Source organism: Schistocerca serialis, chromosome 6 (assembly GCF_023864345.2).
Source record: "Schistocerca serialis cubense isolate TAMUIC-IGC-003099 chromosome 6, iqSchSeri2.2, whole genome shotgun sequence".
Taxonomy (NCBI): Eukaryota; Metazoa; Arthropoda; class Insecta; order Orthoptera; family Acrididae; genus Schistocerca; species Schistocerca serialis.
In genome coordinates this window covers 485,240,133-485,262,796 of record NC_064643.1, presented here as the reverse complement: position 1 = coordinate 485,262,796, position 22,664 = coordinate 485,240,133, and the positions used below count along the sequence as shown (strand labels likewise).

Sequence of the window (22,664 nt, the reverse complement as noted above, 5' to 3'; positions counted from 1 at the left end):
CTTTGAACTTGAATTAAATGATTCTGAACAATTAACAATAGTAAAATTTAGTACGTACCAAGCTGAGCTGCAGTCACAGATAAGCTAAAATACGGTAACAAAACTCGCACTCTTAATTTGTGCTTGTGTTATCTAAATATTGTAGCCAGCTATGAATACTTAAAGTGAACTTTGAAATTAAAGCAGTGAAATCTAATTATATTATTTTAATGCTGGCGTTTGAATTTCAACGACACTCGGGTTCATTTCGGAAAAGGAACGGACCCTGCTTGGCAATGCAATTGGGACAATGAACAACAAAGGTTCATGCTAAGTTGCTGTAATTTTGCGAGGCAAATGGAACAATTTGAAAAGCTGAGGTCTGCCATACAGTTCTGAAACTTTACGTGCTTTTAGTCTTCCTTGTTGGTTGATTGAAGGTTTGAAGCCGTCGATCGAGGAGGTGGCGACAGTCACTCATTGTCGGCCGTCGCTATTGCAGAAGCTGGATGTTGGCGCGCCTTCTTCTCGACACGGTCACCAGGCGAAACGGGCTCTTGATGTGCGCCAGCTAATGCTTCCCGTCCGCGACACCATGTCAGAAACTTTCATCGCAAGTCGAGCGCAATTACATGCTGCCAAACCCCGAAAGCGCGGCAACTCGCGGGAGCTTCACACTACGCACCTGCTCCACTCGCTACTCCCGCCAGACTCCCTCTCTGCCCGCGCTCCACGCGGCAGAGTTCACACTACCAAAGATCCTACACACTTTGATTCTTCACACGACCTATCGATGTAATCGTTCGCTAGCAGTTTCCCCTAGGCAAGACCCAGCGTAAAAATACAAATAATATTTACGAAACAAACCAATTATACATCGACATAAATGCATAAATATATATATATATATATACAAATAGTAAAACAATTACAATATATAAAGGCACAGAAATGTCATATATTCAGGTAACAAAATAAGGAAAAAACTTACAGTACAATAGATGGAAATAGGAGGATATGCATTTCCGGCGTTACAGGCTCTTCAGTGCATATTTTACCATGTAGAGGAAGAGGAGAGAATCATAAATTCCAAATAGCGTGAAACTGATCACGTACCATTTGTAACGAGTGTGCAGTTTATCCGAGATCCCTAAAACTGACAGTCCATGTCCATTATGTACCAAGCAACCGTTTCGAATACTGTTGGTGGAGAGCCGGCCGCGGTGGCCGAGCGGTTCTAGGCGCTACTGTGTGGAACTGCGCGACCGCTACGGTCGCAGGTTCGAATCCTGCCTCGGGTATGGATGTGTGTGATGTCCTTAGGTTAGTTAGGCTTAAGTAGTTCTAAGTTCTAGGGGACTGATGATCTCAGAAGTTAAGTCCCATAGTGCTCAGAGCCATTTGAACCATTTGAACCATTTGTTGGTGGAGAAATATCATGAAATGTTCGATGGAGGAGAGGTGATAGTTTACAGTTCTAGCAAACTCTTACCCAGTGTCCAGTTTCATTAAATGCGACTCCCTCATATCGTTTATGTTATTAATTCCATAGTCTGGGATACTTCGCTCCTAGAATTCCTTTGTACCATTAGAGAGGAGTACATTACTGGCTGACAGATAGTCCCCGCCTTCTCCCTGTCTTTTCCTTCCATAATCTTCTATGACACCATACACAAACAACACATTACACTGCACAAGCACTCCACACAGTCATTTTCACGAAACATATCTACACTTGATAAGTTACAGTGAGGAAAAGAAAAGAGAGACCTCTTCAGAATGTCCACATATGAAGATCCACTAACACTGGTCACAAAGATGAGATTCTAAATAATGATTAGGAAGACACATGTTTAGATTTTCATTATATGGTATCGATAATACGAGTCTAAAAGTCATGGAAACATAATATGGGGTAATGACTTGTGGTCTTCAGTCCGAAGACACGTTTGTTGCTGCTCTCCATGCTACTCTATCCTGTGCAAGCCTCTTCATCTCCGAGTATCTACTGAAACCGAAATCCATTTGACCCTGCTTACTGTACTCGTCTCTTGGTCTCCCCCTACGATTTTTACCCCTCCACACTTCCCTCCATTACTAAACAGGTGGTCATTTGATGTCTCAGAATGTATCCTATCAACCGATCGCTTCTTCTTGTCAGGTTATGTCTCAAATTTCTTTTCTACCCAGTTTTGTTCAGTACCTCCTCATTAGTTGCATGATCTACCCATCTATTCTTCAGCATTCTTCTGTAGCACCATAATTCAAGAGGTTCAATCCTCTTGTTGCGCCGCCCGCAGTGGGCGAGCGGTTCTAGGCGCTTCAGTCCGGAACCGCGCGACCGCTACGGTCGCAGGTTCGAATCCTGCCTCGGGCATGGATGTGTGTGATGTCCTTAGGTTAGTTAGGTTTAAGTAGTTCTAAGTTCTAGGGGACTGATGACCACAGATGTTGAGTCCCATAGTGCTCAGAGCCATTTTTCTCTTGTTGCCTAAACGGTTTATTGTCCATGTTTCACTTTGTACGTGGCTACACTGCACATAAATGCCTTCAGAAAGAACTACATTCGATGTTAACAAATTTATCTTCTTCAGAAGCGCTTTTCTTACCAGTGCCAGTCTACATTTTATATCCTCTCTACTTCGGTCTTTATTAGTTATATTGCCGCCCAAATAACAAAAATCATTTACTACTTCGTGTCTTGTTTCCTAATGTCATGGTCCCGGCGGAGGTTCGAGTCCTCCCTCGAGCATGGGTGTGTGTGTTTGTCCTTAGGATAATTTAGGTTAAGTAATGTGTAAGCTTAGGGACAGATGACCTTAGCAGTTAAGTCCCATAAGATTTCACACACATTTCAACATTTTCATAGTTCTAGACAGCTTTGAGTCGTAGAAATAGAGTGTCCTTAGAACTTTCTCGCTGAGATATGTATATGTCCGCTTTGGATAAAAACGTCACCAGCTTCACGATGAACTTTCAAGTTGGACCATAGTTGTTCTTGTAGCTGCGAAGTTTCGCCAATATCTGGAGGACACACGTACGCACTCACGTGCCGACCCACACACGAACACGGCAACACACACACACGCGCAGACATACACCTGTCTCACACTACGTCCAACCGGCGGCGGCCTGCTATTGGCGCAGGCTGTTGTGTGTGCCGTTCAGGGACTACCTGCCGGCCAATGTTGCGAAAGCAGCGGCTGTAGCCTGTTAACCGTGACTGGGGGAAGGCGGGCTGCTCGTGTATAAATGGCGGTCCGGCCGAGGACCAGGCAGCTTGCCTGCAGAGCAGCCAACAACATGAGGACCGCCACCATCGTCGCACTCGTCGCCGCCTCCATCGCCGCCGCGGTGGACGCCGGCGTCTACTTCGGTAAGTCGCCGCGGGGACCAGCGTCGGCGCAGCGTATCACTCAGGGGCTCCTTTGGTAGGAACGATATTCCTTCAACATCGCTTTCCACCAGAAAACATCAATTATTAGACGGTACTGCCTTCACCGTCAGTGGACACAAAAGTTCTTAAAGGATATGTATCCGCAATTGCGAATATGAACCACCATAGGCTGTATACTAGACTACAGAGAACTTAACGCGAGCGATCGCCTCAACCGCTTCGGCTATCAGTGCGCGAATCACAATCAGACCCAAAATTCCATATATCGTCGTCCATGTGCCACAACCTGCACTCGTACATTACTTATATTTCCGTCCGGTAAGGACAAATTTATTGAGAATCGAGGGCTGGTATTGCTGTATAAATATGAAATAGCAGTACCACTGTTATTAAGAAGTACAGTTCAATGTTGCTTCAGACATGCAAGTATTTACCTCGTTACGTTTCTCACGATTGGCCAATTTCAGCCTCATAGGCCATTCTCAAGTTTTGTCTACAGAAAATCACAAATACAGGAAGTTTATGTTTGGCTTATTAACATACTATAATATATGTGGGCCAGACTAAAATTCGTACTCAAAGGTGCTAACAACATGTCGTAGTTTATCCGACTATTAGCAGCTGTCAAGGCAGTTCCGAAAGCGGTAACATGAGTAACGGTTCTCGTTGAATCTATTGGCACATTCCTGGACACTATATGTGCTCACTTTCATAGTTACAGTTAGTTCTATCTAATAAACCAAAGATACAGTATTATACATCGGTATGTTAACAAACCGAGTGATGCAATACACATCTCTATACGAACTGGCATATTTGAGGCGCGAAATTTAACAAACAAGTTTAGTTCAAAAATGGTTCAAATAGCTCTGAGCACTATGGGACTTAACAGCTGTGGTCATCAGTCCCCTAGAAAACCTAAGTAACCTAAGGACATCACACACATCCATGCCCGAGGCAGGATTCGAACCTGCGACCATAGCAGTCACACGGTTCCGGAATGTGCGCCTAGAACCGCGAGACCACCGCGGCCGGCACAAGTTTAGTGTTAATAGTGTTATTAAGATAGTAGATTCGTCTGCAAAAAGCGACAAGTTGCAGAACTTCCATAGCAATAAAGAGTACAATATACAATGATCTGTTCAGCAACTTAACATCAGCATCCTAATGTTGTTACCAAGTGCCAAAGGGTCTGACGCTCCCGATCGTCGTATGGTGGTTAAACGGGAGGGACGTACATAAATGAGGTTATTAAAATTAAGTACAACTCTCAGCTTTCAACTGACACCACAGTTTACATTCAAAGGCTTGACAATCATTTAGAGAACAAAATTCCCAGATAATGCACAATTTATATACTACTTAATCTTAAATTCCAGCACTTCACCATTTCCATGTACGAGTAGTATCCGTTGTCTTATTCATGCACAATCAAGAAATTTCTCGTCCTACTAAAATCATCCAGAAAACTTCTGTTCTGTTGTTTTCTAAATTCTCTACGTTATCTACACGTATCCCCATCGCCCGATGTATTTGTTTCTCATCATTTCAAATTCTTGTTCCTTCTTCGATTTCTACTTACACAAGTATCACTTCCGTCAGTAGTGTGATGCATAAAAACGTTTTCTGTTAATATTGTTATAGTTACAGTAAGTGTCGTCTTTTAGAATGTGACAGATAATACCTTCAGTCTTGCAGAATCGAAAAATCGTCAAATTTGCCCACAATTGAGAAATACGTGCTTACCTAAAATGCTGGGTAACGTGTTTTAGTCAACAGCCTTTCAGCTGCATCTACACATTCTGTTTTTCTCTCTGTACTTTGTCAAGTGTTTTGTCTGTGCTAGCAGCCGTTTTCAGACAGGATCACACGAGATACGCTTGTCTTCAGCTGATGCAACCATAGTGCTAATCACTGTCCAAGTATACTACTTCTTACTTCCCTCTAGTACAATCCTATTCTTTCTCTCTCTTTAGATTAATAATTTCTGTTAGGTGTGACAAAACCCCATACTTAAGCCCACAACATCTGACTCACCTTTTAAATAGTACAATGGGTTCCTTTTATTAAAAGCGATGTAAATAAGACAGTATCAGAGTTTTAGTATTAACAACTATATTTTAAGGCGCTTAGGTCATGGAAAGCGAACTAAATACTCGAGGAATAGAAATAAATGCGCGCCGTGCTTGTTCTGGCAACAGTGACGAAAACAGAGAGTACTAAATGTGAGGAGACTGTTGCGGGTTGTCAGGTCTTTCTGGATCTGTAAGTGTAAATGAATATGCACTGACAGACATGGTAAATAATACATTTTAATCTCAATATCAATAAACAGTTAATCAGTCTGTGTTATGCATTAAGACTGAATAATTTCCAATGGAAATAGCTGTGTGTGTAACCGATTACGCATGTGCTGTTGGTGTAATTGGTTTCACAGTTTACTATTAGTTGGCGACATCTGTCACACTTCATGCTTTAAATCTGCGATTGTGCTACATTAACCTTTCTAACCGGCCTCTGTGGTGTCTGGTCCACGTCGAGGTCTCGTAAACTGGACGTCGCTGTTCCGTAACCGCCTGGAGCATGTCTGTGTGTTTTAAAAGTTCCGTTACTATGTGCCTCCTACACAGATCCAGCAGATAGAACGCATGCACGTAAAATGCTGTTAAAATACTGTGCGATACACAAACGCAAAGACGGCTGACTTCGGAACTGGCTGTATGGCGTACAAGTCAAACGCCAGTTTTTTAAAAGAAAAAACACTGATGTGAGAGCAGTGATGTTCACCATACGTCACTGTATGCCGTAATTATTGTTCAGAAAACTCTACCTGCATTCCAGCTTCTGATCTATATCCATAAAGTAACTGCTCAGTGCTACTCGCACTAGCTTCGGATAACTACCCTATAGTACATGCGTAACATATACTTGTATATCAAAATTTGTCGTGTTGACATAAGATGCCTACGATGATAACTGATAACGTAGAAAATCAGTCATATTCAGCAGCATCGGTTGGGAATGAACATCTGGCATGTAGCAGCAGCACAAAGACAAAAACCTGCTGAATGTATCTTGTCATTCATCTCGCTAAAGTAGTGTTATCTACATGACAATATACTCGATCGTCGGAGATTCGTTACAAACATAAAATGGTCGAAGCATAAAATCACGGTCAGGATTGATAGGAGCAAAACAATCTAAATTCCAATGTCCTTTGCCGGCCGATGTGGCCGAGCGGTTCTAGGAGCTTCAGTCTGGTACCGCGCGACCACTACGGACGCAGGTTCGAATCCTGCCTCGGGCATGGATGTGTGTTATGTCCTTAGGTTAGATAGGCTTAAGTAGTTCTAAGTTCTATGGGACTGATGACCTCAGATGTTAAGTCCCATAGTGCTCAGAGCCATTTGAACCATCCAATGTCCTTTAAATGATTCTCTACAGCGTAATGTGGTAAACGTTTTTACAGAAAGTTGTGTTTCAGAATACATTTTGTCGGATGTCTTCTTAATGTAAAATAGCTACAGAATTGCTAACTTGCATACTTAGAAAAAATTGCAGACTATCGTAAACTATCCAGTCTTCGTCTTAATTTTAGTTCAAGTTTGAGCTATTCCCATCCTTTGTCCAACATTAGCTCACACATTAATAAAAATTACGTTGTGAAAACTCGTACAGACAAAACAACTTTAAGGAATTAGTAATACTACAACCCGTTACCCGATTCTGAAATTCTCTAATGGGTCGAAGTTGCACTTAAAGTTTCTCAGTGAACAATTCGAGCACTTCACACGTTCTCAGAAGGCTGTGCATAATCCTCCTATTGCTCAAACAGTCCACGGATATACTGCCGGTTCATAGTGTCCAACGGGCACAATATTTCGGCGATCAGACATGTCGCCATCGTCAGGTGTGCTGACGATGGTGACATATCTGATCGCCGAAATATTGTGCCCGTTGGACACTATGAACCGGCAGTATACCCGTGTACTGTTCGAGCAACAAATACGCCGGGAGAAACTGAAGAATCACAAATCCTCATATTTTTCATCTGAGAGTGAAACTGTCAAAAATACATATATTTGTCTAAGATCCGTGGTCAACAGAGCACAGCTGCCACACGACACACATTTACCGCGTTTCTTACAAGTACGTCTACTGATTTGTTTCGACTCCTGAACGAAGTGTCTTTTTCAGCGCCGGCGGCTCTTTCAGCGCCGGCTTCAGCGCTGGGCGTCAAGGTGTGCGCCGATGACCAACCCGATGTGGCCATCTGTCGCAAGAACGCCCTGCAGCAGGCCATACCATTGCTGGCGCACGGTAAGTCTCACCAGCAAATACAACAGTTATCGCGAGCAGCGTAACTCTAGTTTTGGAAATGAAAATGAAGTCCCATGCTTCTTGACATAGTGTAGGGGGAATGATTCGGGAGACCCGCACCGCCGCACTGGGCAAGGTCCTAATGGAGGTGGCTTAGGGAAACCTTCCCGTGTCCAATGTCTTTCTGTCTGACTCTCACTCTGTTTCTCCAGTCCTTTTCTTGCTATAACTTCTTCTTTCTTCCTGCTGTGAACGAGACCGACAGACGGGGCTACCACATGACGATGCCGTAGAGCAGTACCTCGTATATTTATATTTCTTCCTCTCAGTATTCGAGGACCCTTAATAACTAAGGCTAAATGATAATGGTTCGAGCCACTACATGCACTCTAATTAAGTGTAAGCTGTCGTCAGTGGAAAGGTTGGTTTGAACAAGACAGTGCGTTATTAGGCGTGGTTCTACTGAAGGAGGTATTCCCTTGCCATCCTCTGACTTCGGAATTGATTTCTACAGCCATTCAATTATAAAAACACCTTTAGTTTAACATGGAATCAGAGTCCCATTGCAAATCGGCATTTTTTACATTAGCAAACATTGTCTAAACTGAATGTTTCTAGGATTAGGCTTTCACATCCACTGAACCAAGGAAACAAACGAATGTTGATTAACACACGAAAAGAATATCTTTGAAATAAGGTGTTGACACGAGAGCTCTGTACTGAAATACTTTCAACGACGAGAATAAATGGGTGGGCTGATTTAGGTTTTCCGTGATTTCCCTAAATCGCTTCAGGCAAATGTCGGGATGGTCCTTTGAAAGGGCACGGTCGACTTCCTTCCCCATCCTTCCCTGATCCGACGGGACCGATGACCTCGCTGTTTGGTCCTCTCCCCAAATCAACCAACCAACCATAAATAAATGCATATAACGGACAGCTTGCTAAGAAGTTCTAGATATTTAAACAATAGCGTACACGAAGATTCTGAACAAACCTCACTCGCCTTTGTCGCTCGTTGTGCTGCTTTAAGATGCGGCTTGTGACCTATCAACAGAGCAGTGGATATTTACAGTCACATACTGTGTATTTAGTGCTTCTCTAAATACTTTTCTCTAGTTTCTTTGATATTTCTGATCTCTTGTTACACTCCTAGCTCCAACAGAATTGTGCAGCTCAGCTGTAACTTTGAGTGGCAAACAAATAGTCTAATATGTAGATGCAAGCAATGTTGTGCCTTTCAAGTACTAGTGGTCTGTAGTATTGTACTCCTACGAAGTATCTTCAACTCTTTGCAATTAATTTCGTTGCTTTATAGCTTTCCGATATCCCAAGGGAACGGAGAGAGAATATTAATAAGTTGGGGTCCCAATATAGTAACCGATAACGCCATCATGAACATGGCTCTCTATGAATTTTTGAGTTTTTAGTGGAGGACTACTACCCGACACATTAACGGCTATGGAAAGACACTCGTAGAACTATTCCAGTTACTTTCTCTTCTTTCCAAATAATTTGCACTGCACTTAAAGTTTTGTAACGTCTTTTCTAAACTTATGCTGGGTGGTGACTACATTGATCAGCTGCACAAAACCGTTATTCTTTCAATCTATTGTTCATCCGTGCAATAGAAAGTCATAGTGGACCATATCAAGCAGATAGGAGGTTCCTCGAGATATTTAAACCCAGCCGCATCCAAGCAGTTAGTTCAAACGTCGAATGCTCTAATGGAGTGTAGCTCGTGATTACAGAAGCAGTGGTGGAGTTTCAATCAAGCGGTTGACGACATCAAGCGCCTCCGCGATTTGTGCGGTAATACAGAACACTACGAGTGATACAAGATAATCGGGGTTCGATGTTGTAGGCATCATGTCTACATTCCTTCTTCGAATGGTTAAAAAAAAATCAAGTCGTATGCCATAAAGATGTGAAAATGTCCCGCCATTTTTTTTGCCTTTTAATGCAGATTTGATGTGTGAGAAAATCTAAGGGTGTTCAATCAGATGGAAATGATAAATGTTAAAGTATCAGGCTGTTTTTACAATCTTAAAATTGCTTCAGTGTTAAGGAGTTGGCCCGAAAATCCAACCCGTTCTTCCGCAATTGTTGGCTTTCCTTTCTCCCACGTTCCCGCAGTTTCTCCAAACATTTTCTGTTAACTGTTTCACCAACGTGTTCCATTTTTACTACTATGTCTTATATATTGAAGAAAACAAGAAACATTTTCCTGAACATGGAACGACTCACGATTTTGTACTGCCGTGGGAAATATAGTGATCAGCAGTATTTATGGGACCTTCATAAATATGCACAAATCGCTAATTCTAACAAAACTCTTAAAATTGTACTCATTATTAATTCCTTCCAAACTGTCGGAAAAAAACGTTATCCTTTCCTTTCGGTCACCATACAACTTTTGCTGTACCGTTTTGGCAAGCAGGTTTCTCTTCTCTTAAAATGCGTCGATCGCCTTCGATTCGTAACGTTCCAGCAGTACCAGGAACACTTAATCTTTGATCTAACCGTATCGTTTCTCAAGCTTTTTCAGTCTTTTCCTCGAATCTGTATGCAAGTGACTACCCTAATATTCATTTCCTGACAAAGAAGCATTTTTAGAGAGCAACTGAGGCATAGTCTTCTTCGGACATCTTTTCACCTTCTTCGGAAATATTACTGGAACGCCTAGTGCCACCAACTAATCTGTCTTCAAAGACATAAAGCCTTCGATTTATTCTTCCAAGAAGCATTATGTGATGTCTATTGCCATCTCGTGAATTGTGGACACCTACAAGAACAGCATTGCCTCACTTTTCATTTGATCTTTTGAAGGTATAAGACAGAAAAACGTAAAAATAACTAAATGTAGTCGTATTACACTCCGTGTTCACCAATTACTACTTTCTGTACAACAGCAACATTACCTTAATTTCTTAGGGAACTGTACTAAGCATCTGAATACGGCAGAATAACGCAGTGAACACATTTTCTCGCAAGGTTCAAAACTGTCAGCAGGCGGAAGTGTAGAACGATTAACTCGCTACAATGAGGCCTAATTAGATTCGGAGGACAGGATCGCTGCAGAAGAATGAGGTAGGCAATCAGTCAAGATATTCTCGAAAGAACTATCATGGCATTTGCCGGAAGTGACGAAGGAAAAACACCTCGGCGACCAAATAGATTGCTAGTCGTCCTGAATGCGAGCGCACTACCTCACAACTTGACCATATCGCTTGGCGTCAACCCTCGAGGAAGCTGCTCCTCAAAAATGCTCGCCATTCTTATTTGTCGGATAACAACATCTTTTGACGGGAAGTATGTGATGTCCAGACCTTGCAGATTGGCAGGCAATGTGTAGTACTTGTACGCTCTTGGCGAAATTCTGTCTTCACAAAATTTGAGTGGTGAGTTTAAAATGTGATTGTGTACTTAAGCCAACAGTGCTAGCTACATGTATTGAACATTTTCGTCTCGATGCTAAGTACATTAGAATAAAAGTTACTGAAAGCACTCGCTAATTGAGAACAATCACGGAGTTCAAGAGGATCCAGCTTGGATGAAGTAATATTAGTTGGCTACACGTGTCGTTCAGTTACTTTGCAGATGATCCTGGGAGCACGTTCGCACAGCTCTTCACGTGGACCGTAAAGCCGAGTCGTTTCAAAGTGAGAGTCGCTGACAGCGCAACTGGTTTCGTGACCCCGCTTCAGTTCTACAGAACGGCACATCTTACACGGATAGTAATGGCGGATTTGACTGGATAGCAAGTGCACTCCTCTCCCAGCTGGTCTGCAAACACGTTCACAACCTCTCGTAGCGGGCGCTACAACATTGGCACGGGGCCAGTGTCTGCGTTCCCGACAACAGCTCTAGGAAGGTCACCCTCAGCGCCTGCACATAAACGCTCTACTACTTCGTTTCTCATCAAGGACACTGTCAGTGGTATCGAAACTGCTGAAGCAGTAAACGGGCACTGACCAGGATGTAATAGACTACAGTTACGAGTTTACTGAATTCTGTGTCAAGTGGGCCATATCTTAAATATGCGAAAACGTCGCTGTTCACGGCAGTGAAGGCAATATACACTGGTGTGCAAAACGTAATACGAAAGAAACGTTCGCATGATGTGTCACAGCCAAGTAACATAGCTCGATGAAACTTGGATCGTACATAGAAAGAACTGCAACAGTATAGTACAGAAGGAAGCTACAGGAAATACTCTATGAGACAAACAAAAGTGACGCTTTTATTCAATGACAATAACTACACTGAAGTCACCACGAATTATGATGGTCCGCTGGATATTACTAAATGCGGGTCATGGTTCTTAACAGGTTGTGTGATCGACACGGACTACAGTGTATGCTCTGCAACAAGCTGACGTGCTGGCCACGAGTCGGTAAGGACTTCTTGTGGTACGGTGTTCCATTGCTCCACCAGCGAGGTTGACAACTGATGCATGGTCGTTGGTGCATGTGGACATGCTGCGATATGTCTCTCCCATGCATCCTACAAGTGCTCCGTGCGATTTAAGTCGGGGGAACGGGTAGGCCAATCCATTCGCCGATCATCCTCTTATCTACATCTACATTACGCTCCGCAAGTCTCTAATGGTGTGTGGCGGAGGGCACTTTCGATACCACTACTCGATCCCTCCAACCCTGTTCCACTCGCGAATAATGCGTGGGAAGACAATACGTGAGGTGTATGTGAGAGGAAGTAATATGTTGTCCGACTCTTCCTGAAAAGTGCTGTCTCGAAATTTCAATCTGTCCGTGATTGACAACGCCTCTCTTGTAACGTCTGCCAGTGGAGTTTGTTTAGCATCTCCGTAAAGCTCTCTCTCCATCTAAACGATCCGTGACGAAACACGCCGCTTTCCCTTGGATCTTATCTCCTCTATCGGTCCTACCTGATAGAGATCCCAGATAGATGAACTACACTAAAGAATCGGGCGAACAAGCGGATGAGTTACATTTCCTTAAGATTCTTCCGATGAATCTGAGTAGGTGTTTCCTTTTCCCACTGTCTGTTTCATGTGGTCATTCCACTTAAGGTCGCTCTGGATACTTACGCCCATATATTTTACGGCAGACACTGTCTCCAGCTGTTTGTCATCAACAGTGTATCTGTACAGTAGTGGATTTCTTTTCCGATGTATGCGCAATATCTTACATTTATTTACGTTCAGTGTCAACTGCCAGAGCCTGCACCATTCATCAATTCTCTGCAGGTCGTTCTGCAAATTCTTACTATCACCTGACGTTGCTACCTTGGCATAGACAACTGCATCATCTGCAAATAGCTTTAAAGAGCATCAGACGCTTTCTGCTAGATCATTCATATATATTGTAAACAGCAACGGTCCTATCACACTTCACTGTGGTACTCCGGATATTACCTTCACATCCGCCGATTTTTTTTCTGTTTGTTCCAATTTTTTTCGTTTAATGAGCTTCTCAACCTGCGCAGTGAATTGCGTTGGCGCTTTGCCGTTCATGTAGCTTAAGTCAGGGCCGAACTCAACACCGAAAAGACGTACATGGGAAATGAGTACAATGTTACAGTAACACGACCAGTGAGTGTACCATTTTCAAACATTTAGAGGCCATTTCGCTCATGCAATACTATGCGTAGCCTCGCCAGAGCACCTGGACCGCCAAAACGATCATGCTCGACAATGTTCATGGGTACTTTATGTGTACCCAGCTGTCGCCATATGGGTGTAACTGCAGAATCTCTAGTCTGACTGAATTTGCTCTCATCCGACCACACTCCTTGTTGGTTCAGTCCCTATGCTCTTAGCACCATCGTAAACGGTGCTGCCAATGACCGGGTGTTAACGGAGCACACTACTAGTCTTCATACAAAGAGACCACCCCTATTCAGCTTCCGTGCCACTGTGGAGCATGAGATTACGTGCCGTGCAGTCCTGTTAAATGTGACTGCAATTGCACATTACTGTTTGACGTAGATTCCCTTTCTGCCTGTTCCATTATGTAGCGATCATCTGCTGTTGTAGTTGACCCTGGACGACCACCTCCTTTCTCCTTTCCCTCGGACAGCAGTTCCTGGTTTTGGAACGCTGCCCATGCATCTGAAGCAATGCTGTGAGCAATACCAAACTCTATGGCTGCAACCGTCACACTTCGTCCTCCTTCCAGTTTCCCAGTCATTCTTCCCCGTGAGAAGTCAACCAGATGTTGTCCCCGGGTATTGCTGTAATGAAGAGCACCACCACAACGCACCGTAACTGCTCGGTGATTGACACCTCCTTTCTTTTCCCGTTCCTTCTTTTGCCTCGTGTTCCAGGGCCAGCCCATTTGGCGCTGTAGGCACGTTGACTTCATATCACGTGACGTCCAGATTTCTGAGCACGACTAGGAGACCTCTGGCCACATGCTGCTGCAGTTTCATTCATTATCACCGAGTTGTTAATGTGTTATGCTATTTCATCTATCCTTAAGTCTCGCAGAGCAGTGTACGTCTAGAAGTAAGTCGTACGTGTACTAGTATGATCGTTGCGTGGATGGCTGTAGCGAATGGTTTCAGTACATACGTTGTGTTCTTATAAGAAATTTGCTGCTGGCACAACGGCTACTCCTCTCTCCCAGCATTGAGATTAAAGTTCCCATCCGACGGAAACATCAACATTGTCGCATAGCTTCACTGCACGAGGAGATGCAGGGATGATGGGCTTTAGACACATGATATTGGCGCACAGTCGGATGGTCAAAAACTATGTATCCTTATCTTTCCTCCCTTACCTCCCAGACTAGCGATGAAAATTTCTACCAAAGCCGTACGAAAAGGATTCGGAAAACAATACAGACACACTTTAATCTTTCCTAAATAAAGTTTAGTCCTCAACACACGCCCTCTTGCAAGTCATGTATGCAACACACCTCGCTTTCCAGGTATACCGAGCATCGGCGCATCGCCAATTGACCCCCTGGACAACCTGCCGCCGCTAGTGTTCAACGTGAACCAGCCTGGCATCACCATTAACTTCGAACTCAAGAACAGCAGGATGCTGGGACACGGTCGCGCTGTTCTGGAGGATCTCAAGTGAGTATCCGTCCTTTGTTGTAAGTTGATATTGTAATTGTAACACCTTCCATGCGTGTCACACTTCTTCTTCATTGTGGCTACAAGAGCCATAAATTTATTAAATGAATGCGACATTTTCCACTTAAGCTGCCATATATTTAAACTTTAATGTAAAATTTGTGATTTGACCTAGTGTGTGATAAAGTATTTAGAATGCTCGACTGGAACTATGTCATATTCAGATATTACACATTCTGATAATGGTTTGAAAATGAATGCAATTGTTCGAAACCACGCACCATTAAAGACGCAACTGTGATACAAAAGTATGTAAATAATAAATAAAGCATTCTGTTCCGCCTTAGTTTAATGTGACATTTTATACTGGAGTCTACCCGAAATGAACAGGCACTCACTTTCATCTTCCTCTCAAGTAGTTAATCAAATTATTTGCTGTTACTCATTCGTACTAGAGGATTCAATGTCGTCTCATACAACTGATCAACAGAAAATATTACATTCATGAAGTGAGATTTCCTTTTCCTTCGCTTTTATGGTACTACTGCTTTACAATAAGATATGAACTTTCACTAAGAGCATCTCTCATTTCTGTGTCCTCCATCGCGTTTTTTCGTAAATCCCCTCACTTCCGTGCACATACTGCCCTACCTGCTTTACAATAAGATATTAACTTTCACTAAGAGCATCTCTCATTTCTGTGTCCTCCATCGCGTTTTTTTCGTAAATCCCCTCACTTCCGTGCACATACTGCCCTACAGTATTCATCCACTCAATTTTAAACTAACCAGTGTGTTCAACAAGAACTGACCATTTTTTCCGTTCCTCGATTTTTTTACAAATAGCTCTCCGAATCATTACTGATTTTCCCATTTTACTACGACTGAAGTAAGCATCAGAGTTGCTTGATCCACTATTATAACTATTATCCAATAATGTTAGGAAACAATTTAGACAGCACAAGACTTAAGCGTAACCATGATATCGCATTCTACTCACATGACTCTGCTATCTCGAAGTTTCAGCTTCCTTATGCTTTAGATAATAGGTGAAATGAGCGAAGAACATTTGTTTGTATTTCTGCAGCGTCGACACAAATGCGGTCACCATTCGCGTGCTGACCCACGTCCCTGGCGAGTTCATTTTCGACGGTGACCATTCCATCGATGCCTACGTCTTTGGCGTGCCCTACAAGGGCAGTGGACGATTCACGCTTGTCGAAAGTAAGTACTGTAGTTTTCATATTATTTGTAATAATGTTCTTTGTAATAACGATGTAGAAAGAAACAAGAGCAATGAAGGAAAAAATAAAAGTAAAAACAGTGTGATGTCCGGAGAGGTGTAAGGGAGGGTTCCGCCACCGTCTATCTTACTTGTGAAAGAAGTAGTAGAGCAATTAGAGGAGTGTTTCCTACAACATTAACACAGTAGTCTACAATCTTCTGTACCAAACTAAGAAGCGTAAAGGCAATATATTTGAAAGTTACATTACCTGATCAAAATCATCTGGACACCCCTGTGTAATGCGGAATTGAACGCTACATGTGACAAGAGGTGTAACCGTCAATATAAAAGGAGGCGAGGAGTATTGTGTTGTAGGCAGCGAAGCAGTAACAGCAGAACTGCTCTGTGTATGAATGTGTCACCTGAGTACCAAATCCATGAGGGACGTTTCAACCATTCCAAGGATGCCGTAGGATACTGTTGGCCATCTTATTATGTATCGTAAATGCAAAGGAATAATCAAAGCTGAATGAGGATCAGAAAGATTTTATGCAGTGACGGGTAGGGAGCGTCGAGCATTGTGCAGGGTGGATGCAATCACTGATGAGTTCAAAAGTGCTACCAACAGTCATGCTAGCACAACTACTGTGCTTAGGAAGTTATAAAGAATGGGGTACAACGGTCGGGCAGCTTCTCATAAGCCATACATTTGCTTTGTCAGTGCCAGACGAAGCTTGAGGCGGTGCAAAGAGCAACGCCATGTAGTATTGCTTGACTGGAAACAAGTGATTTGGAGTAAAGAATCACACAGTATCCTGTGACAATCCCACACTGCATTATGTGGCAATCCGATGAAAGGGTTTAGATTTGGCGAATGCCTGAAACCGTTATCTGCTGGCACGTGTAATCGAGTGTTTCTTGTGGCTTGGGTGTGGTCCCCTTATGACACTTAAGAGAACGCTAAATACAGAAGATTATGAACACAGTTTAGACCATTGTGTGCTGCGTACAGTAGAGGAGCAGCTCGGAGACTGACTGTTAGTACCAGCATGACAATGTATCGGCATGACAATCTGTGAGGCAATTATTTGTGGACAAAATCATTTCTGAAACAGTGGGCCTGCTCAGAGTTGCGACGTGAGCTCAGTGGAACGTCTTTGGGATGAGTTAGAACGTAGACTTCCCTCCGGACTGCAACGTCCAACATCACTACCTTCTCTTGATGAGGCTATTGAGGGAGGTCAGTCATGATGACGTGCAGACACACCCCATGTTAATGTCCACTAAGAGGAGGACGGATATTTTCATCACGTTTGTACCTTTAATTTACAGGCTTCGTAAACAGTGATAGTAATTTCTCTTTCAGGTAGCTCAAATAAGTAGAGAGAGACTAGCAGTGAGGGGTGGTGGCGGGGGTGTTCGGGGGGGGGGGGGGGGGAGGGGGGGTGCGAGATAACTTAATGCAAAAAGAGGCTTGTTTTTCCACCTGCTGTTTACTTATCCGCTTGGCAGCTTACCAGTCGACACTTTAGAATGTTGGTGACGTTAACGTCTTTGGATAATTGTTTACAAAGGGTCATTCTCTGTCCGCAGTCGATTCCGGCGTGGAGATGATCTACTCCGGTCACCCCGTGCCGGGGCCTGACGGCCGCACCTACCTGCAGCTGACCAACGGCGAGTGCAAGCTGGACTACGGAGCGACCACATACAAGCTCACCGGTGTCTACGGAGACTACCCTCCATTTGGTAAGTCTCAAAATCTGTCACACTTGATTGTCATTATCTGATGAGCCACAATTGCGCAAAAATGACGCGTATATGCAGTTTTAGGAACAGACTCCATTATACATTTAAATAAGAACACAGTAGTGTTAGATGATAAGATTAGAAGAACAATCCAGATGGAGAGCTGAGAACCCACAAACAGCAAGACCCGATAGTAGTTTTTGGCCAGCTCTCTAAATTTTGTACAGATGGCTTCCAGTAAGAGCGTTTATAGACCACGTTGCTGTAAATAGGAGGTGCGTGGAAGTACGCTATTAGGGCAATAGGGACTCCACATAGACCTCAGCCCGTCGCTGTTATCCAGTGATACGTAAGTCGTTTTCTAAGAAGGAAAATGAGTAAGATCTGCATCGGGTTTTTCTCTAGTGACATGCCTTCCTCGGTTCAAGACGATCTGAAGCTAGAGGTACCACTAATTCCGCACATGTAGCGAAACATCTCGTCGCTTACTGTTGTGAAAGGTGTTCAATTAATTTCTTTTGAGAGCCCATGTTGAAACTCCTGAACTGAAACAAACTGTCACTTTTCGAAAATGGCAATGGTCCCAGGTTCGACTATCAGACCGTCGCACAATTTAATAATCTTCTCGTGAGTAAACAACCCATATTATTAAGTGCTTTCACTTTCTTCCGAGAGCAAAAGTCTTATAGATGACAAACAATTCATTACTACACATTCAAATTATAATAATCTTCAGAAAAAAATTTCTCACTGCAGTGGAAACTTTGTGTTAGGTTAAAGCAGCGTGCCGCATCGGGACTCGAAACTAGGACTTCTACCATACGCGAGCAACTGCTCTCTCAGCTCTGCTATCCAAGCCAGATTCACGACTCGCCCTCACAGCTTTACTTCCGTCAGCACCTCCTCTCCTGCCTTCCAAAGTTCAGATAGTTTCTCCTGCATGGCTTGCGGAACTAGCAACTCCTGGAAGAGAAGATATTGAGGAGACATGGTTCCAGGTCCCAAGTTCTAGTCCCGTTCCAGCACAGTTTAATGACCTTGGTAGTATTATGAAGCTAAATTTCCGTGTCGATTCCTTCAGTAATGTTTACAGTAAAGGTGCCCATTCGTAACATTTTCCATGTGAGTTCAGTACCTAACAAGCGTCGGTCAGTTGGTCTAAACAGTATAGGACTTGAACTGCATAGCAAGATTGAATTACAGTCAGTTTTAAGTATGGCAGTATGGAGTTTCCATTGAGTACTTTTTAACTCGAGTACGGGGTTGTCTGATATTCTTTGAACTGAATACGTACTTACCTGCACAGTATCACTAAAGAATACATTTTACATTCTTAAATTCAGTAACGTACAAAGCAAATGTGCAGTTTACCCGATGGTTCCGTACGGGCAAGCACGACTTACATTCGAGTAAGATGAAGCGAAGAGCTAGAGATTAAATACATAGAAACTTTTGTTACAACAAAAAACCACATTTCAATAATAGGTTTAAAGAAGTATTATGTTATCAAGAAGACAGTTTGAAAAGAAAAGGAACATAAGCCCACCAAGTTTTTGAAACGTGAGGCTCTTCTTGCAGAAGGAAGAAGAAAAAAGAAAAAACAGAACCCAATATTCCTCTCCCATTTCAAGATGCGAAGGGCAACTCTGGAGGCCATCGGATATGAAATGTATGCTTCTGTCAGCCATTCCCTTTGTCAAAACAAACTTTTAATACACAACACTTCACTTTAGCTAGTCTTCTTGTTTTAGGTATGTACCATATTCGCTTCCTTACGTCCCCTCCCCAGCAATAGCTTGACAGATTCTGGAGGTGAATTACCTTATACGTAACGAACGTAAACACAACTCTGAAATTACTTGTCTATCGATAACACAGTCTTAATTTTGTTACGTTACACTCTGATGACGAGTCCCTCCTCAGTCTGACGTAATTTTTGTGTCCGCTGTGCACAGTGGAGGCGCTGGGCAAGTTCATCACGGAGGTGGCGTCCCCCGTGGTGGAGAAGCTGATCGCGCCGCCCGTGGAGGCGTGGATGGCCGACATCTACCGCAGCCGCGCCCAGCAGGTGTTCAGCACGGTGCCCTTCGACGTGCTCTTCCCCAAGACGCTGGCCATCGACGGCTTCTATAGGGCCTTCTACCCGCACTACTAGCGCGGTTGTTACCAAACAACCTTTTATTGTTACCAAATAGTATATTCGTACATCATTATCAACTAATGTCATATATATTTGATTATAACAACTAAATCAAAAAATAAAAAACTATAATACCCTATATTAGTGTGAGTATTTACTTCTGTGTTCAAAATGGTTCAAATGGCTCTGAGCACTATGGGACTTAACTGCTGTGGTCATCAGTCCCCTAGAACTTAGAACTACTTAAACCTAAATAACCTAAGGACATCACACACATCTATGCCCGAGGCAGGATTAGAACCTGCGACTGGAGCGGTCGCGCGGTTCCAGACTGAAGCACCTAGAACCGCTCGGCCACGCAGCCCGGCTTACTTCTCTGTTTATGAAGCTTTGCCTTGGGAGCGTTCTGCCTGCACTCAAGGAAAAACAAAACTGCAACACCAAGAAAGAGCTGTGCGACGCAAACGAAAGTTAGTAGGCGTGATTGTACATCTAAAAGATGATGTCTGTTCAAATTTCACGCCAGTCGTATAAGACTGGCGCTAGCAGGGTCACTGTGAGGATGTAAATTATGTTTACTTTAAATACACGCTGTACGGTCTTGAACGTTAGTTACTTTTGATATTGGGCGTGGTGAGTTGATGATAGTCAAGAGTACCTGTAAGGTGACAAAGACGCCATTATCAACACCTCACTGAGTTTGAACAAGGTCGCGTAATAGGACTGCGATATTGCGGACAGATTTAGCGGGAATGTAGCCATTGTACTTGACTGCTGTCAGCGGTGGTCACGGGAATGTACGGTCGCAAGAAGACTGAGTTCCCGACGGCCACATGGCACTAGCGAGAGAGGAAGACCATCATGTTCAGCGTATGGCTCTGTCGCATCGTACTGCATCTGCAGCAGTAATCTAAGCATCAGTTGGCACCACAGTGCACAACGAACTGTTAAAAATCGGTTACTTTAAGGAGAGATCCGAGCCAGACGCCCTGTAGCGTGCATTGCACTTGAAACGTCCCTTTAGAAAAATTTATGAATGACTGTGCTGATAAACCTCTTACATTATTTGATTTTCAAACAGCTGAGCAGAACTGAACGTACTCTGACGTTTCTCTCTTTACTCATTCTGATCAACACTAAACTGACACACAATATTTTTAGCGCAACGCAATCTGACTTTCAATAATCCCTACAAAAGAATGGCCCTGACTAACAATAACCTATACCTTTAATGAATCACTTACCTCACAAAAATCTTCGTTACTCGAACTACTGCAATACAGCGAACGCCAATACTGCCAGCTAAATAAAAGATTCTAACTACTGAAGGCACTAACTACTGATAGGCATACTTAGCAAATGAAAGATTTTGATAGAAAACAAACAATGTATTTACCTTAACAATATTCCAAGGTCATCATATATATATAAGTTCATGATATCCAATATTACAAATGTACTCATAGCGTTGCGCAGTTGGAGGTGAGCCGCCAGCAGTGGTGGATGTGGGGAGAGAAATGGCAGAATTTTGAGAGCGGACGATCTGGACGTTTGTCCATCACCTCCAACTGCGCAACGCTATGCGTTGTTCACATCCAACTGCCCAACACTACAATGGCGAATATCCCAGCAATGCCAACCAGCCACAGACTGCACACAGCACAGCCAGTGACTTTCATACAGAGCGCTAGGTGACGTTACCAACATAAAAACCTAAACAGCCTACTTACACACTGAACCCAAATCACCGTCGTTTACGACTGCAGTGTTGTCAAGCGAGAACTAACAGGAGGGCATAGTGGAGGTTCGTTGTGCTTTCTGATGAAACCGGGTTCTGCCTCGGTGCCAAAGATGGCCGTGTGTCAGTTAGAAGGAGGCTACTTAAGGGCCAACAACCAACCCGTCTGCCTGCTGGTCACTCTTGACCTACGCCTGGAGTGTGAGGTGCGTTCTCGTATGACAGCAGGAGCACTCTTGTGGTTATTCCACGCACCTTGACTGCAAATCTGTACGTCAGTCTGGTGATTCCACCTGTTGTGCAACCATTTATGAGCACCATTCTTGAGGTTGTTTTCCAAATTGATAACGCTCGCCCACGTACCGATGTTGTAATCCAACATTCTCTGTAGAGTATCGATATGTTGCCTTGGTCTGCTCGATCATCAGATCTGTTTCCAATCGAGCACATGTGGGACATCATCGAATGGCAACTCCAGTGTCATCCACAAACAGCCTTAAACGCCCCTCTATTGAACGACCAAGTGGAACAGATATGGAACTCCTTCCCACAAACTGACGTCCGGCGCCTGTAGAACACAATGCATGCATTCAACATTCAGACCGTTACACTGGTTATTAATGTACCAGCATTTCACATTTGCAACGGCCTGGGTTGGGTTGGGTTGTTTGGGGGAGGAGACCAGACAACGAGGACATCGGTCTCATCGGATTAGGGAAGGACGGGGATTGCCCGGCGATTTAGGGCAATCACGGAATACTTAAATCATGATGGCCGGACGTGGGATTGAACCCTCGTCCTCCAGAATGCGAGTCCAGTGTGCTAGCCACTGCGCGACCTCGCTCGGTTGCAACGGCCTGTCTCGCGCTTACATTACCCTATGATCTGGCAATGTTAATCACTTAAATATGTTACCTAGGCAGATGAATTCCCGAAATTTCATTATTCTACATTTATTTGTTTTGGTGTTGCGATTTTTTTCCGTCAATGCGCAACAGTATAGATATATTCTTTAGTTTCACAGTCACATTCGATTGTTAGTTTGTGTTATGGCAGTA

The 22,664-nt window shown here is 43.5% G+C and overlaps 1 protein-coding gene across 1 annotated transcript; it reads left to right on the top strand.

Annotated features, from left to right (window-relative positions):
* The first annotated feature begins 3,250 nt into the window (after positions 1 to 3,250).
* LOC126484565 (putative beta-carotene-binding protein) lies at positions 3,251 to 20,007 on the top strand. The gene is made up of 6 exons (XM_050108128.1): positions 3,251 to 3,355; positions 7,574 to 7,696; positions 14,608 to 14,758; positions 15,845 to 15,981; positions 17,576 to 17,728; positions 19,684 to 20,007. Exons 1-6 carry the CDS (start codon positions 3,283 to 3,285, stop codon positions 19,881 to 19,883), a joined length of 837 nt encoding a protein of 278 aa, XP_049964085.1. The 5' UTR covers positions 3,251 to 3,282; the 3' UTR covers positions 19,884 to 20,007.
* The last annotated feature ends 2,657 nt before the right edge of the window (positions 20,008 to 22,664 follow it).

Coding starts and splice junctions, on each gene's coding strand:
- LOC126484565 (XM_050108128.1), top strand. CDS start 3,283: ATGAGGACCGCCACCATCGTCGCACTCGTCGCCGCCTCCATCGCCGCC. Junction 3,356..7,573: donor GGACGCCGGCGTCTACTTCG/GTAAGTCGCCGC, acceptor TGTCTTTTTCAG/CGCCGGCGGCTCTTTCAGCG. Junction 15,982..17,575: donor ACGATTCACGCTTGTCGAAA/GTAAGTACTGTA, acceptor CTCTGTCCGCAG/TCGATTCCGGCGTGGAGATG.